Source organism: Rutidosis leptorrhynchoides, chromosome 6, assembly GCF_046630445.1.
Source record: "Rutidosis leptorrhynchoides isolate AG116_Rl617_1_P2 chromosome 6, CSIRO_AGI_Rlap_v1, whole genome shotgun sequence".
Taxonomy (NCBI): domain Eukaryota; kingdom Viridiplantae; phylum Streptophyta; class Magnoliopsida; order Asterales; family Asteraceae; genus Rutidosis; species Rutidosis leptorrhynchoides.
The window spans coordinates 8,516,242-8,533,547 of NC_092338.1; the positions used below are offsets into that span (position 1 = coordinate 8,516,242).

At 35.5% G+C, this 17,306-nt stretch overlaps 1 protein-coding gene across 2 annotated transcripts; it reads right to left on the minus strand.

Moving 5' to 3' along the window:
* Nucleotides 1-2,790: 2,790 nt before the first annotated feature.
* Nucleotides 2,791-15,426, minus strand: LOC139852534 (zinc finger CCCH domain-containing protein 3-like). Of its 2 annotated transcripts, none has more exons than XM_071841829.1 (7): nt 15,157-15,426; nt 14,729-14,895; nt 14,551-14,607; nt 14,336-14,452; nt 14,033-14,248; nt 3,293-3,514; nt 2,791-3,212 (listed from the first exon to the last, which is right to left on the minus strand). In XM_071841829.1, exons 1-7 carry the CDS (start codon nt 15,191-15,193, stop codon nt 2,940-2,942), a joined length of 1,089 nt encoding a protein of 362 aa, XP_071697930.1. In that variant the 5' UTR covers nt 15,194-15,426; the 3' UTR covers nt 2,791-2,939. The 2 variants fall into 2 exon arrangements, with proteins under 2 accessions (XP_071697930.1, XP_071697931.1); XM_071841830.1 differs by having other exon boundaries at nt 3,000-3,212; nt 3,336-3,514.
* Between the last annotated feature and the right edge of the window lie 1,880 nt (nt 15,427-17,306).

Sequence of the window (17,306 nt, forward strand, 5' to 3'; positions counted from 1 at the left end):
TACCTAATGAGATACTTATTTATCATAATATCATGTTAACTATATATATAATCATATATATGTCATCATATAGTTTTTACAAGTTTTAACGTTTGTGAATCACCGGTCAACTTGGGTGGTCAATTGTCTACATGAAACTCATTTCAAATAATCAAGTCTTAACAAGTTTGATTACTTAACATGTTGGAAACATTTAATCATGTAAATATAGTTTTCAATTAATATATAAACATGGAAAAGTTCGGGTCAATACAGTACCCGATGAAGAAATCCGAAACCCGTTATAATTGGGTCGGGTCTGACCCGAGTCCGTCGGGTCATGGGCCGGGTATGGGGATGGTTAAAAAAAAAATTATGTGTTCGGGTTCGGGTATGGTTTTGGATACAAACCCGTTTACCCGACCCGCATACCCGTATACCCGGCCCGAAGGAATTTAATAATAATTTTTGTGTAAAATTTTAGTATTAGTATTGTATTGTTAATGTATGAAATATTTTTCTTATTTGTTTTGAAAATGAGTATAATTTTATTCAATATAATCATATACAACACGTTTTCGAGATGTGATATTTTATATACTTTGTGTATTTGTGTATTTTAGAAACTTTTCAATCAACTTTTTGTATGTGATATTTTATAATAGTTTAAAAATGAAGTAGTTAAGTTATTTTTCGATATTTTGATTTGGTAACTTATTAAAAAGTAGATACACAATGACTAATCGGGTATACCCGTTTACCCGTGGGTAAACCCAAAACCCGATAGTATGTAAGTAAATGGGGACCCGACGGGTTTCGGGCCGGGTTTGGGGCAAGGCTTCTTAATCGGGTTCGGGTTCGGGATTACCTAAACCCGACCCAAACACGACCCAAACCCGACCCGATGCCATCACTAATAAAAATACTCCAATATTATAGACTAGTTGTGGAGCCCTCGCTTCGCGCCGGGGACTCCGTTTTAATTGTGAGTTAAAAAAAAGTCTTTCCTTTTGTGATCTATTTTGTAAAAAAGAATTTTTTTCGACATCTAACATTGAAGGGTTGTTCCTTTTGTGAAAGTTGTTTATTTTAGCGTTAAAGTTAGTTGATCTATTTTGTAAAAAAGAATGTTTTCGACATCTTTTGGTAGCATTGAAGGGTTGTTCCTTTTAAGAAAGTTGCTTCTTTTATCGTTGGAGAAAAAAAAAATGTAGCACAGTAGTGGCCTATGTGGGTCCTACTGTTTGAGCGCAGTGTACAAGTCGATAAAGCGTGGTGGGTGTTATTATTTAGTATTTTTTGGTGTTAGTGATGAGATAAATAATAATTTAGAATATAAGTATAAAGTGGAGGGTTCAATTTGTAATTTAATAGAAGTTAGGGGGTTAGGTTTGTAAAAAGTGAAAAATTAAATAGTATTATTCATAACAAATAAGACAAATTTTGTCTATTAGTTATATTGGTAATGTAGCACAGTAGTGGCCTATGTGGGTCCTACTGTTTGAGCGCAGTGTACAAGTCGGTAAAGCGTGGTGGGTGTTATTATTCAGTATTTTTGTTGTTAGTGATGGGATAAATAATAATTTAGAATATAAGTATAAAGTGGATGGTTCAGTTTGTAATTTAATGGAAGTTAGGGGGTTAGGTTTGTAAAAAGTGAAAAATTGAATAGCATTATTCATAACAAATAAAACAAAATTTGTCTATTAGTTATATTGGTAAATATATTCAACGTGCAATGAGAATATGGAGAGCAACTCAAAAGCAACAGTGGAGATCAATTAGTAAATCAAATTGGCTTTGAAAATATATGGAGTTGCTTTTTTAACGTAGCTTTAGAGTGGGTTTTGAATGTATTAAGTCCTTTGGTTGAATAAATTAATTTGGTTTAATGTGAAAAAGTTAACGTGAAAAAGATTCAAAATCAAAGAAATATTATGACTTTATGAGATTGAATTTCACATTGGTGGATGGTAAAATAGGTTGATTGTATAAATTACTCTTGACATTTAACTCTAGGAGTGAAAAAGGTTATCATGGTGGGGAACCTTTAACCCCATGCACCCTTTGGATGCCAACTGTACGCGGGTCAGCACAGCCCCGGGCAAGTGTGGTCGGAATCAACCCCTGTCTCAGCGCCTAATACAACTGGTGGCCGAACCGAGATTCGAACCTTCGCCATCTATGAGTGAATTGCCAATTGACTAGGTCAACTGAGCATTTGCAGGGCACCCTGGCCACCCAGGCTATGCCCGGATGGTTTGGGCATTTAACTCTATTATGCAAATAAACAGTTTGGGCCATCTTGTGTTTAGGTTAGCCGGTTTAGGCTAATGTTACAATTAGAAGCGCTATAACTTAATATTTCTTGTGCCAAAACCATTTCGGGCCTTGAAATTTTTGGGCCCTCAAAAATCGTGGGCCCTGTGCAAGTGCTCAACTTGCACTACCTTTGGGCTGGGCCTGCAGACTATATTACTTTGAACTATTAAAATAATTATACGTTTTCTTTGAAGCGATTTAAGGTATATATACTTTAGAACAATCTTTAAATACCTTTCGACTAGCTTAAATAAGCATATGTTGCTTTGAAGGTGACATTATCCCAGTTATGAGGATAACCCCATTGTTTGGTAAAAACTTAAATAAATAAGCGTATGTTGTGCATGACCTTATATGCACATGACTCATCTATCATCTGTTTGGACCAAATGTGGGTAATTTGGTTACCTGGATTACAATTACTATATCAATTATCAAGTTATCAACCACAAATAAAAATCAGTTCATATGAAACGACAAAAATAAAGAACACTGATAAAGTTTACCGTGTTGCTTTCATTTACAACCAAAAACAACCTCACTAAAAGTTGCAATCAATCACCATTCACCAGTATCTATTTCGACAAAAGCAAGCAATGAATAGAAGTAACAAAACGATCCAGATTCATTCAATCAGATCAATTTTGTGACAAAAAATTAGAAGAAGATCCAACATGTTCACCAGAAGAATCATCCGTACATAACTTTTCATTGCTGGTTGAAGACTTTGATGAACAGAATTTAGGTGAATCCTTCTTACCATATGAATGAAAAAACGGGTTAACCATTGGTTGACTAGTCAACCCCGGGTTATAATTGTACGGATACACCACTAAAGGGTGATCAAACTTACAATTAGACCCGTATTTGCAAACTCCATGCCGAGTATAATACGAACAAACAGATTGCCCCTGCATTTCAAGAACCAAATAGTTACTACTTCACAAAGTATAATTCACATGGCCCGTTGTTTTGATGGAGTATAACTTACAGGTCTTAAAGGAAGCCCAAATGGGCTCAGAGAATTAACATACGATTGAACCATCGGGTGATTGTACTTGCACTTTGATCCATCCTTGCAGGTTCCGGTCGTCATGAAATAACGACATTCTGGTTCACCTAGCCTCTTAGGTAGTTGAGCAGTTGGTGTTGATGGATAGACATGGTCAACCGAAGTCAAACCACTGGTCGAGAATACCTGACTCATATTTCCCTACATACAGCAAACACAACTTTTAAGTGTATGATCACAAACAATGAAAATTTTGCCCCCGCCTTTTATGAAAAGATATCTAACTACTTGGAAAAGCGCACCTCTCGTTTCCATTGTTTAACCATTCCAAAATAGCCTAGTGGTTGGGGTCAACGCAGAAATTTTTTTCACCGAGGGCGGCATTTTTTTAAAAGCGTAGCAACTTATTTTAGGAAAAATATGAAAGTTTTTGGGCAAAATATGGATGCTTTGAGGGCAAAATATGGAGACTAATTGTGCAAAAAGTAAATCCACCGGGGAAAAATAAAAATGTTGGGAAAGTTAATCTGATGAGTCAAAGTATTTTGCAGATTTTAGAGTCTGATGATGTTAGAGTCTGAGGAGCAGATGATGTTAGAGTCTGAAGTTTTCAAAAGTCAACTGCCGAATGATTTCTTGTTGATAAAGCCATTTGAAGATTCTGGAAGATCTCTTTTATATTTAGAAGATATATGATGATGCGTTTTTGTGTTTATCTTCCAGAATTAATCTCCTTAAGTTTAGCTTTGATCCTTGTATATCTTTTCCTATTTTGTAGAGTAGTTTGTTAAGAAACCAAATCTGGAAGATTTGGTTCTTCTTGTATAAATACACGTTTATGTTTGCAGTTTTTATACGTATATCAAAAACACGATTGTGCTTAATATATTATTGGTTTTCTTCTAATTCGTGTTCTCTTAATTTTCTGCACTTTAATTCCTATTGTTTGTGTGAAATTAAGAGTCTGGTGTTCATAGTTGAATTACTGTGAACTAATAACTGGTATCAGAGCGGGTAAGGTGTAAATCCGTCAAAGGTAATCTTTAAAACGATCTATTTTTCATCTTTGAAGAAATCAAGATGTCTACCAGTACAATTGTTACTCCAGTCATGGCTGGAAAAGGTGTGCCGATTTTTGATGGCACAGACTTTGCAACATGGAAGCTAAAAGTTCTATGGTTTCTTGGATCTGTTCATGAAGATGCAGAAACTGTCCTTACCACAGGACCCATTACACCAGGTCAAATGGTCGATGCTGTTCCTGGATCAGATACTGTTGCTGCACAACCTGCTTATTTTCGTTCAACTCCAAGAGAAAGATGGACAGAAGCAGAAGCTATAAAGTTTAAGCTTGACAGCAAAATAAGAAGTATTATTGGTAATGCTGTCACTGTTCCTATTCTCAGGAAAATTAGTCATGCCAAGACTGCTAAAGCTATGTGGGATCTTTTACTTAATGATTATGAAGGAGTCACAGTTGTTAAGACTCAAAAGAGAAAGAATCTGATCAGATGCTATGAAAACTTTGCTGCTGAGCCTAAAGAATCCTTAAGTGATCTCCACTCAAGGTTTCAGGTTTTGATAAATGATCTTGAAAGTGTTGGTATAGAAAAGACACAACAAGTTTTGTGTCAAAAGTTCATTGAATTACTACCTTCAAACTTTGAATCGGTTATTACTTCTATGGTAATAAGTGAGAAGATTGAAGGGTATGAGCTAAGTGAGTTGTTTGGTATTCTATCAAATTTTGAAGAAACACAGTTGAAGAACAAGATCAATGTTAAGAAGGTTGCTAAAGATCCAGAGGCAGCTTTGGTGGCTACTACAAAGAAGAACAAACAGTTGTTCTCCAGTTACTCTAGTAAGGTTGAATCTGAGGATGATGAAACTTCTGATGATAGTGAATCTGAAGAAGATGAGGAAGATGATGATCTGGAGGCCCAGATAGCTCTTTTGGCTCAGAGAGTTGAGCAAAGAAAGTTTGGTTTTAAGAAGGGTAAAGGTAAGAGTTCATTTGATCCAAAGAAAGCTAAGTGTTTCAAGTGTGGTAAGATAGGGCATATAGCTGCTGATTGCTGGTCTAAGGTTGAAGGAGGTTCAGATTCCTACAAGTCTGTTGACAAAGCAAGAAAGTACAAGTTGAAGTACAAGAAATTAAAGAATGAAGCTGAGAAGGCAAAGGGTAAAGAACAGGAGAAGGCTTTGTATACTGAAACATGGGAGGATGAAGATTCATCATCAGATGATGAGGAAGACAAGTGTTTTATGGCTTTAACTGAAATGGTTGGTGGATCCAGTAATTTTGAAGAGGATCTGAAGGCTATTGAGAAGATGGATATGGATAGTTCTTGTAATAAAATTTCTGCCTATAAGGTACAAAACTTTGTGAACTATTTTGATAATGAAAAAGTGAGAATGTTTCAGTACTTGTTGCTTGACTTTAAGTGGTGTTTAGAAGACATTGATAGGTTAAGAACACAAATCTTTGATCTTAAACAGTCAATTATGGAAAAAGATGCTGAAATTAAAGGATTAAAATCGTGTGAGGCTGAATTAGACACTTATAAAATGGCATATGCTGAAGAAACTAAAAGATTAAATACAGAATTAGGAAGATCAATTAAAAGGTCAAAACATTATGAGTCAATTTGTAGATCTTGGTGTGTATCTTCTAAAAAGAATTCTGATGCTATTGCCAAACAAATTCCAGATGATGTTAAGGCTATATTAGGTGAAAACTACATATTAGACAATAATGTGGAAGCTGATCCTAATAGATTTAAACCTGATATTTTACCAGATACTTTTGTAAAGTTTGATGGTGATAAAAAGATTTTGACAAATGCTTTTGTAAAATCATTAGATCCTGTTGAGCCTTTAGACATCATTGTACTTGAGAGCAGAGATCCTTTAGAGTCTGAAATTTTGTTACCATCAGACTCTAACTGGTCAGAAAGTAAAAGTCAATCAGAGTCTGAACTTGAGAAATCTTCAGACTCTAACAGTTTAGATTTGAAAATTAAAAGTGAATGTTCTGACCAGGAGTCTATCACCCATGAGTCAAGTTGCAAGGACATATCTGATTTATCTTCTGTTACTAGTACCAGTCCAGATTCTAAAAGGTCAAAAAGAAAGTCAAAGTCCAAACAGACTAAGACTATTCGAAAACTTAAAAAGGAAATTTCAAAACTTAATAATGTAATCAAAAGTAAAGAGAAATCTCCTGTTAAGAGTACATGTTGTCTTCCAAAGAGAATTGAAAAGTGTTGGAAACCCAAAGTCTGTGAAAGTGAAAGTGTTTTGAAATCTGTTAAAGACAAGTTGATCTGGATTGGTAACAAAGCTTTTGTATGGAGAGTAAAAGATTCTCCTATTGAACCCACTGAAAAGTGGGTTCCCTCCAAGAATTAATTGTGTAGTTGTTTGTGTCTTGTGTAGCAGGGTAGTAAGTGGTATCTGGATAGTGGCTGCTCAAGACATATGACTGGATGCAAAGAACATCTTGTAGAGTTTGTAGAAGAGAAGGGTCCTCCTGTGAGATATGGTGATAATTCTGTTGCAAAGACAGTTGGTTATGGTACTGTGAAAGCTGGTAGTGTTACTTTGATGAAAGTTGCCTTAGTTGAAGGGTTGATGCATAATCTGCTAAGTGTTAGTCAAATTGCTGATGAAGACTGTGAAATAAGAATCAGAAAGAAAGCTGGTATTATTTATGATCCAAAAGGTAGGCCAACACTTGTGGCCTGGAGACATCAGAATGTGTATGTATTGGATCTGAATTCTGTTAATTCTGGTATTGAGACATGTTTGTATTCTCAGACTGTAAATGAGCTAAATTGGCTGTGGCATAAAAGACTTTCTCATCTTAATTTTAAGAATATAAATGAGCTGTCTAAGAAGAAATTGGTGAGAGGTCTTCCACAGCAACCCTTTAAGAAAGATAAGCCATGTTCTGCTTGTATTATGGGTAAACAAACCAAAACCAAGTTTCCTTCAAAAACCCTGGCTACCATTTGTGATCCACTTCACATGCTTCATATGGATCTGTTTGGTCCAATGAATACTAGTAGTTTGGGTGGAAAAAGGTATACTCTTGTGATTGTTGATGAGTATTCCAGATTTACTTGGGTTATTTTCTTGGCTGCAAAGAGTGATGCTCCTGAAGAAATCATCAGGTTGATCAAAAGAGAGCAGGTTCAAAAGGGTATTCTTGTTAAACAGTTAAGAAGTGATCATGGTACTGAGTTCAAAAATGTTACTTTAATTGATTTTTGTGAAGAATCTGGAATTGGTCAAAACTTCTCTGCTGTAAGAACTCCTCAACAGAATGGAGTTGCTGAAAGAAGAAACAGAACCCTTATTGAAGCAGCTAGAACTATGCTATGTCAATCGAATGTAGCTTTAAGGTTCTGGGCTGAAGCTGTAAACACAGCATGTTACACTCAAAATAGGTCACTGATTGTGAAGAAACATGGTAAAACTCCTTATGAGTTATATCACAAAAAGGTGCCTACTATTCATTATTTTCAAGTTTTTGGGTGTAAGTGCTACATTTTAAATCAAAGAGATCAGCTTGATAAGATGAAGCCAAAGTCTGATGAAGGTATTTTTATGGGATATTCTTCTGTATCTAAAGCTTATAGAGTTTACAATCAGAGGAGAATGAAGATTGAAGAATCTATCAATGTTTCTTTTGATGAAAGCTCCTTAGAAATGGATCAATCATCCAATTCTGAGAATTCTGCACTTGAAGAAATGTCTAAGTTAATTTCAGAGAACATTGTTCAGACTCTGGATTCAGAGTCTGAGTCTGATGAACAGTGGTCAGACTCTAAAAATATTATTGCTGAAGGTGTTCATACAGAAGAATCTACACAAGAAGAAGAGATTGTTGTTAATCAAGAGAGTGGCCAATCATCAGATACCACCTCAGATCCCATTGTACCTATCAGAAGATCTTCAAGAAGCATAGTTCATCCAAAGCATCTTGATGATTATGTTGTGGATACTACAGGGTTACCCAAGACTAGTTCTTCTAATCAGGCTGCTGTGTCTGAATCTGCCATAGCTAATTTCTGTTTGTTTTCAAGTTTTCTTTCACTTATTGAGCCTAAGAAGATTGATGAGGCACTAGGTGATGATGACTGGAATGAGGCTATGACTGAAGAACTTACAGAGTTTGAAAGGAATGAAGTATGGGAATTGGTTCCAAAGCCTGATGATAAAACTATCATTGGCACAAAATGGGTATTCAGGAACAAGGTGGATAAAGATGGTATTGTTATCAGAAATAAGGCAAGGTTGGTTGCTCAAGGGTACAGGCAAGAAGAAGGGATAGATTATGATGAGACTTTTGCTCCTGTGGCTAGAATTGAAGCTATCAGATTGTTTTTGTCTCATGCTGCTCACAAAGGGTTTAAGGTATCTCAAATGGATGTGAAGAGTGCTTTCTTGAATGGAGTTTTGCAAGAAGAGGTGTATGTGAAACAACCTCCTGGTTATGTAAGTAAGAAATTTCCAAAACATGTTTACAAATTGAAAAAGGCATTGTATGGTCTGAAGCAAGCTCCAAGAGCCTGGTATGATACCTTGTCAACATTTCTTCTAGAAAATAATTTTTCCAGAGGAGCTATTGACAAGACTTTGTTTGTCAAAAAGGACAAAGGTGATGTGCTACTTGTTCAAATTTATGTAGATGACATTATATTTGGGTCTACTAATCCTAACTTGGGAAAATGGTTTTCTGATATTATGTCAAAAGAGTATAGAATGAGTAATTTGTGTACATTAAACTATTTTCTTGGGTTGCAAATAAAACAAAGTTCTGAGGGTATTTTTATAAACCAGAGTAACTATATTGCTAACATGTTAGACAAATATGGTTTCAAAAATTGTTCTTCTATAAGAACACCAATGAGCATTTCTGAAAAACTTGATAAGGATGAGTCTGGTAAACCCACTTGTCAATCAACCTATAGAGGTTTGATTGGATCTTTGTTATACTTAACTGCAAGTAGACCTGATATAATGTTTGCTACATGTCTTTGTGCACGTTACCAATCTGACCCTAAGGAGTCTCATTACAAAGCTGTGAAAAGGATTTTTAGGTACTTAAAAGGTACCCCTAACCTGGGTCTTTGGTATCCCAAAGACTCAGGGTTTGATCTAATTGGTTACACAGATGCAGACTATGCAGGTTGCAAGTTAGACAGGAAAAGCACTTCTGGTGGATGTCAATTGTTAGGTGGAAAACTGGTTAGCTGGTCTAGTAAGAAGCAAAACTCTGTTGCTACTTCTACAGCAGAAGCTGAATATGTTGCTGCAGGAAGCTGCTGTGCTCAATTACTTTGGATGCAACATCAACTTTTGGATTTTGGGTTGACATTGTCCAACACTCCAATCATGTGTGACAATGAGAGTGCAATTGCTATTACTGAGAATCCAGTGTTTCACTCAAGAACAAAGCACATTGAAATCAGACATCATTTTATAAGGGATTGTGTTGAAAAGGGCAAAGTGTATTTGAAGCATATTGGTACAAAGGATCAATTGGCAGATATTTTTACTAAGGCACTTAATGAAGAAAGGCATTTTTATCTTCTTGGACAACTTGGAATGTTAAATCCATCTAGTGAAATGTTGTCTAGTGATGACTCTTCCGGAGTCTGATGTTTTAATGAGTCTGGATGAGGTAATGCTATTTCAGAGTCTGAGATGGTGTGACTCTGGTGTATTTTTGATGTAATTTTGTGTAAATTATTTTCTATCTTGAGTCAAATAAAGTTTTTTTTTTTTTCTTGTTCTGTTTTAGGTAAGTTTATTTTTCTTTATTCTATTTCTTATAATAAAAGGGTCAAAACTGTAACTTTTTGAGGAGGTAAATGGTAAAATTTTTGGCGGTGTCAGAATTATTTAATAGGGTTTAAATTTTAAATTTTTTTTTTGTCAAATCAGTCGATCATCTCAAAACCCTCATCTGTTTTTCGAAATTCTCTTGCGATTACAATGGCGAACATGAAATTCATCCCTTTTGTTCTGGAACCAACTGAAAGGATGCATCGAGCAAAGGATTTTAGAGGTAATAAGGAGGTACAGGTATCGGTGAACAATAGGGTAGCTTGTGGTAGAATTCCAGAAGGGTTTGCTAATGAGGGATATGAGGAATTGATGCTGTTTATGAGGAATCATCCTTTGAAGGATGCCTTCTTTAAGACAACGGTGATGTATCCTGAGATGCTGGCTGAGTTCTGGTACACTTGTAATGGGAACAGAGAAGCAAGGTCAATTACTGGTACTTACAGGAATGGTAACAACACCTTAACAATTACTGAAAATCATTTAAGGGCTGCTTTAAACCTTCCTTTTAATGAGAATTTTGTTCGAACAGCAGCAAAATCTGCTGTACGAAATTGTTTTAACCTAGTTGGTCAGCCCTTAACCAATTCTAGTGTCAAAATCAGTATGTTCAGTCCAAGGTGGATGTTTCTATTGTCAAATATAATCAGAAGTTTGAGTTTTAAATGTGGGAGTCTAACTGAAATAAATGATTTTGAGGCTCATATTTTTGATGCCATGGTAACAGGGAGAAATATAGACTTTGCACGTCTGTATTTTAATGAACTCTTAGTGCTTACTGAAAAACCTTTAAGAGATCACAATGTGCCATTCATAAGATTTATGAGTCTAATGTTTGAACAAGCAATGACACCAATTTTGTACAATGGTTTGCAAACTTTTAATGTCTATGAGTACAGGTATTTACCTGAATGCAGTGTCAAAATGTTTCATAGGCACATTGTTGATGGTCAAGAAGTCCCTCTTACAGCTGCTATGATGCATTGGGTCAATTTGGGCCGTGCAGACCAACCTGCAGATCCTGAGCAATCAGAATCTGAAGGGGCATCTTCTTCAGGATCTGAGCAATCAGAATCTGAAGAAGGTCACAACAATGGTCAACAACATTCAACAGAATCTGAACATTCAGTTTCTACCCCCCCAATTACTCCACCCCATATTGTCAATCAAACAGAGCAGGCTGAAGATATGGTTGAAGAAACACCACTTCAATCTAACCCATCTTCACCCACTGCTACTGAGCAAATATCTTCATCTAACAACCTTATGAACTCACCAGTTCATACAGAGAATACCACCATACTTGAACCCTTAGATGATTCAGCACCTGTGAATTCACCATTACAATTCACTAGGCAAGATGGTGCTAGTACTGTTTCTTCACCTCTGCTAGAGGTTGTTGCAAGCAGTGCTTTGACCTTAACCAAACCTGATAGGTTAGTTAACTTGGATACCCACATTACAGTTACTGATGCAACCCCCTCAGTTAACTTACAAACAGAGGTCCCAATCCTGGACTCATCAAACCAAATTCAACAACCTACTGAAATGGCCAAACCTACTTCTACCTCAGACTTAAGTCTGTCACTACCTTTCCAGAGCATGTCATCCTTACACACTCTTGCACAGGCTGCCAATGCCACACTCATGTCACAGGGTGTGGTACAGGCCTCAACACCTTCTTTATCCAAGGATTGCTTTTCTTCACAACAGGAAAGTCATGAGGATATACCAACCATACCCACATCTATTGACACTGCAGGTCAGACTGGGGCACCAGTTGAATTGGTTGGCTTGAATAAGGCTTTGACTAATTTGACTAAGAAGTTTGATGACAAACTATCTGTTGTGCAGTCTGATCTTTCTAAAAACTTTAATAATAATTTTGTTTCAAAATCAGAGTTGATGGAGGTGAGGAGGTTGGTTGGGGAGTTGCAGGGTGGTGCTGGTAATTCAAATTCTGTGGTGATGTTTAATGACAGGTTGGATGTATTGGAAAAGAAAGTTGATGGGGTAGAAAGTTGTTTTACAGGGTTTGCTTCTGATTTGGTTACTTTAAAAAATCAACAAGCTGAAATCTGGGAAATCATATCTTCTCTTCAGGTGGATGATGTCAAAAAGGGGGAGAAAAGAAAGAGAGTTGATGATGCAGAGGTTGCTGGTGATAAGAATAAGAGAGCTGCTGTTGAGGGGGAGAATCACATTGTTGTTGATGAGGTTGTGGTTTCAGAAAATGTGGTTGAGAATGTTACTGTTGGTGATGAAATTGTTGCTGGTGGTGTTAAGGATAAGGGTAAAAATGTTGCAGCTGTTGGTGAGATGATTGCAGAATCTGCTGGTGATATTTCTGAAAATCCTGCGGTCTTGAATGATCTGAGAGCTAAGTTGAATAAAAGGTTTAGATTTAGAAGGTATGAAGGAGAAGTGTTGAAGGTTGAAATTGATAGGACTGAGTATGATGGAGTGTGTTTGTTTCTGACTTTATCTCATGCTTCTGATAAAAGATTAAGGGTGAAGTTGAATCAAATATTGAGGTTAGGATTTTGTGAATGGAGAGGAATTGCATTTGGTTTGAGAGGTTGTGAAGGTGACAGGGTGATTTTAAGTGAGGTGTTTAAGAGGATTTTTATGTTTGTGCATCTGGTGTTTGAAGAAGGGTTTATTAGTTTGAAGGATTATGAAGTTTTCTGTGAAGCCTTTAATTTGAGAAAGAAAGAAAGAAGGGTCAAGAGGATAGTTGATACATATGCTGTTCCTGAACATATGGAGTTTATAGATGATTTTTATGTTGAGTATTTGGATGCATTGCTGGTTAAAACTTCTAATGGAAGGAGAATGTTGATTAGAGTGGATCAGTTTGAGGATGCTAATATTGAGCTGCTATTAAGTTTGATGACAAGGTGTGAATCTCTGCAGACCTTACCTTTTCGAAGAAAGTTGTTGATGCACTTGTACAGCAAGATCAGTATGATGAAGAAGATCTCACACATGAAGCATAAGTGCAAGCTGATTGAAAGAGAGGTCAAGAAGTTGATGGGTTAGTAGCTTGAATTGTTTTGACATCATCAGATAGGGGGAGATTGTTGGGAAAGTTAATCTGATGAGTCAAAGTATTTTGCAGATTTTAGAGTCTGATGATGTTAGAGTCTGAGGAGCAGATGATGTTAGAGTCTGAAGTTTTCAAAAGTCAACTGCCGAATGATTTCTTGTTGATAAAGCCATTTGAAGATTCTGGAAGATCTCTTTTATATTTAGAAGATATATGATGATGCGTTTTTGTGTTTATCTTCCAGAATTAATCTCCTTAAGTTTAGCTTTGATCCTTGTATATCTTTTCCTATTTTGTAGAGTAGTTTGTTAAGAAACCAAATCTGGAAGATTTGGTTCTTCTTGTATAAATACACGTTTATGTTTGCAGTTTTTATACGTATATCAAAAACACGATTGTGCTTAATATATTATTGGTTTTCTTCTAATTCGTGTTCTCTTAATTTTCTGCACTTTAATTCCTATTGTTTGTGTGAAATTAAGAGTCTGGTGTTCATAGTTGAATTACTGTGAACTAATAAAAAAAATCCAAAATTTTTGCACTAACAATTACAAATCCACTGGGGCGGGTGCCCCCTGTCTCTTCATATTTTCGCCCCTGGTTGGGGTCCCGATATTCTCATAAAAGGTGTTCAAACCTCATTAGCAGCATACCTTGGGGTGGCCTGATAAACGGGCAGAAACCGTCACGGGATAACCCGATTAGACCGCGTACATCTGAGTATCCCCGTCTGAGCAGGGAAAACCTTGTACTTATTTGTCTGTATAGTTTGTGGCTTTACTACTAATTACAAAATATAGTAAACGGATACTTACAATGTAAGGGCTCCACCCTTGAGCTGTATTAGATGATGGGAGAACATATGGCATGTAAGTTTGCAGACTCGGATATGACCAAAGATGTGCATATGACAAAGGTCCAACATAAGCTTCCTTCGACCAATCAACTGTCGGTTGTGGATGATTGAACTTGCATTTAACACCGTATTTACACGTTCCAGTTCTCAAATAATGAGGACATGATATCTCTCCCTAAAAACACCATCATACATTCTTTAAATCCGAATAATAAATAATAAACTTCCTAATGTAACAAGATTTTAGTAAACAAATTTGTACCTTTCGCATAGGTAGCCCAATCGTGTTCAACACGATAGGATTAGCACCACGCGTATCCTGTGGATGATTATATTTGCAGGTCGACCCATATTTGCAAGTGCCCGTTTTTAGAAAAAACTGAAAATTGATCATCAAGAATCACAAACTATACACAAAAAACAAATAAAAATCGCCCGTTTTCAATAAAACTTCTAATTAAAAGATCGCAAACTTACAACGCAATCTGGCTCTCCAACTCTTTTAGGAAGGTCATTTAGATTCTTCTTATTATCCTATGAATTGTTAAACAAATGATATCATGTACATGCATATGCATATAGTTCTATGTAAGTATAACATATCAAAAAACATAAGTAACAGAAATACGTGATCAAAAAGTTTATATTTTTTTACCTCCCCATTGTAGGATGGATGATTATACCTACAATTATGACCATAACCACAAATTCCAGTCCTCAAATAATAGACGCAATCGGGTTCTCCAGGACGATCTGGATAGCCCGTTGATCCGGTTACATCATGTTTTTCATCTTCTTGAATTCTCAAACTTTTTATACCATCTACATCCCATATATCAAATCATGAGTCAAACAAAAATTTCACATAAGTTCATAATTCAAGAAACTTATATGATCATATATTAACTATCAAATCAAACTAAACATAATAATAAAAACAGAGTAAACAGAGCAACAAAACATAATCCGTCAAACATTATCATCGAAAACATATTCAAAATACACATATTGCTCCCAATTCAAGTATAATTATAATAAAAAAAACCAATGTATGTAACATAAATGGATGGATGGATATTGTACCTTCAATGTAATCATCAGGAAGATTTTTAACCGGCATATCAAATATATGTATATGTATATGATCAAAACCCTAAAAATACTATGAAATTTTAATGATGATTATATGCGATTAAAAAAGAAACAAGGTTTTTACTAATGTTGAATTAACAGGACGCCCAATTTATGAATGATTTCCTATTCTTTTTTATATATGTAATGACTCGTGAATGAAAAAATCTTTAGTAAATATTCTGATCTTTTCAAAGAAATTTATTCGGTTTTCTTTCTCTCTGTAGGAAATCTGTAGGAAATTTCTTTTAAGTGTAATTTAGAATTTTGAATATTCGGATTTCTGGGATCATGAAATTTTGGTTTAATTAAGTAAAGTGTGGTTTTTCACCTAAATACTGAGATATTGTCGACAGGTAATTGACAAAACTGTCCCTGAATTTTAGGAATTGGTTCCACAAATTAAAGGGTTTTTAGTAATTAGTAATAAGAAAGAAAAAAAAAAATATGCTTTAGCACGGTGTTATCAAATGAATGAATGAATGAATTGGCTAACTGCAAAATTTGGGTAAGAGTATAGTTAAAGGAATAATTACTGTTGCAAAACACCCCGTCTCGAGCCGTCTCGACGCTCGTTGAGACGGTTTGGTGAATAGCCCATCTCGTCTTGAAGAAAACCGTCTAATATGATAATCAACGGTCAAAATTCGGGTCAAATTTGAAAAAAATCAGGTCAAAGACTCTTAAAATTCGGAAAAACCGGAAAGTCGGTAACATCGGTCAATTTGTTGAATTTTAGTTTTAATTTTCTGTACTATATTAACGGTGATAGCAATTATAAGTACAAATTAGTCAATTAAAGTTTTTGGCTTTAAAATATGTACACACACACACACACACACACACACACACACACACACACACACACATATATATATATATATATATATATATATATATATATATATATATATATATATATATATATATATATATATATATATATATATATATAAGTCAACTTTTGTGATGACCCGTCCAAATTCATTTGGACGAATACATCTTTCATTGATTTCACAGTGAGGTACTGACATCTACATGATACATTTTGTAAACATTGCATTCTTTTGAAAAGGCACACCATAAATGAATATCAAATTCTAAGGTTTTTGACATTTGATGATTTCTATATATAGACAATCACCGTAAATAATAGTTTACAATACTACATCCGTTGACAATGCAGTCAAAATAAGATACATGGTGATGATTTTGTGAATGCAACGTTTTCTCGAATAAAGCATGTATGACTCCATGCACGTAGCTTGTATAACATATAACGAAACAGCGGAAGACTTCTAGGGACTTGAGAATAAACATGCTTAAAAGTGTCAACACAAAGGTTGGTGAGTTCATAGTTTTAATGTTGCGCATAATCTGTATATAAAGGTGGATCACAAGATTTCAGTTGTTTCATCAAGAAACGTTTATCAAAATATTCTACAAGATTGAGCACCATGATAACTAAACTTTAACGTCTATATAATAAGTACCCCTGTTTTAACATACATGCAACCAACATGTACAATACACGCAAACCAACGTGTACTAAACTCAAATAACATACGTCTGTTTTATAGTTTAGGCTAGGGTTTCTATACCTGGAACAGACGAGGATGTCAAGCCCTATGGATCCATATACAACTATTCGCGCCCACCAGTTCTTATAACTGGCAGCTACTAGTTACCAAAGCTAAGGGATTTTCGGTTCAAACTCGGTGTAGAATTTAGTATGTACTTGTATCCATTGCGTTTAAAATAAAGTGCATGTATTCTCAGCCCAAAAATATAGATTGCAAAAGCAATTAAAAAGGGAGCATATGAAACTCACCTTAGCAGCACATAAGGTCATTCACCAAAATATGACCGAAACTCGGAATGCAAAGTAACCGTAGATCTCAACCTAGAGAACATATGTTGGTCAATACATGTCTAACAAGCTAGGTCGGGTCATAGTGTATCACAATCCTAATGCTCGAGACTGACATTCAAAAGTTAACAAAAGTCATTTCAAAAGTCAACCTGACCCAATATGATCTTTAAATCTATAAATGTTTATTAACATAGTATAAGTCTTGATAATTGAACGAATTTATAGTTTA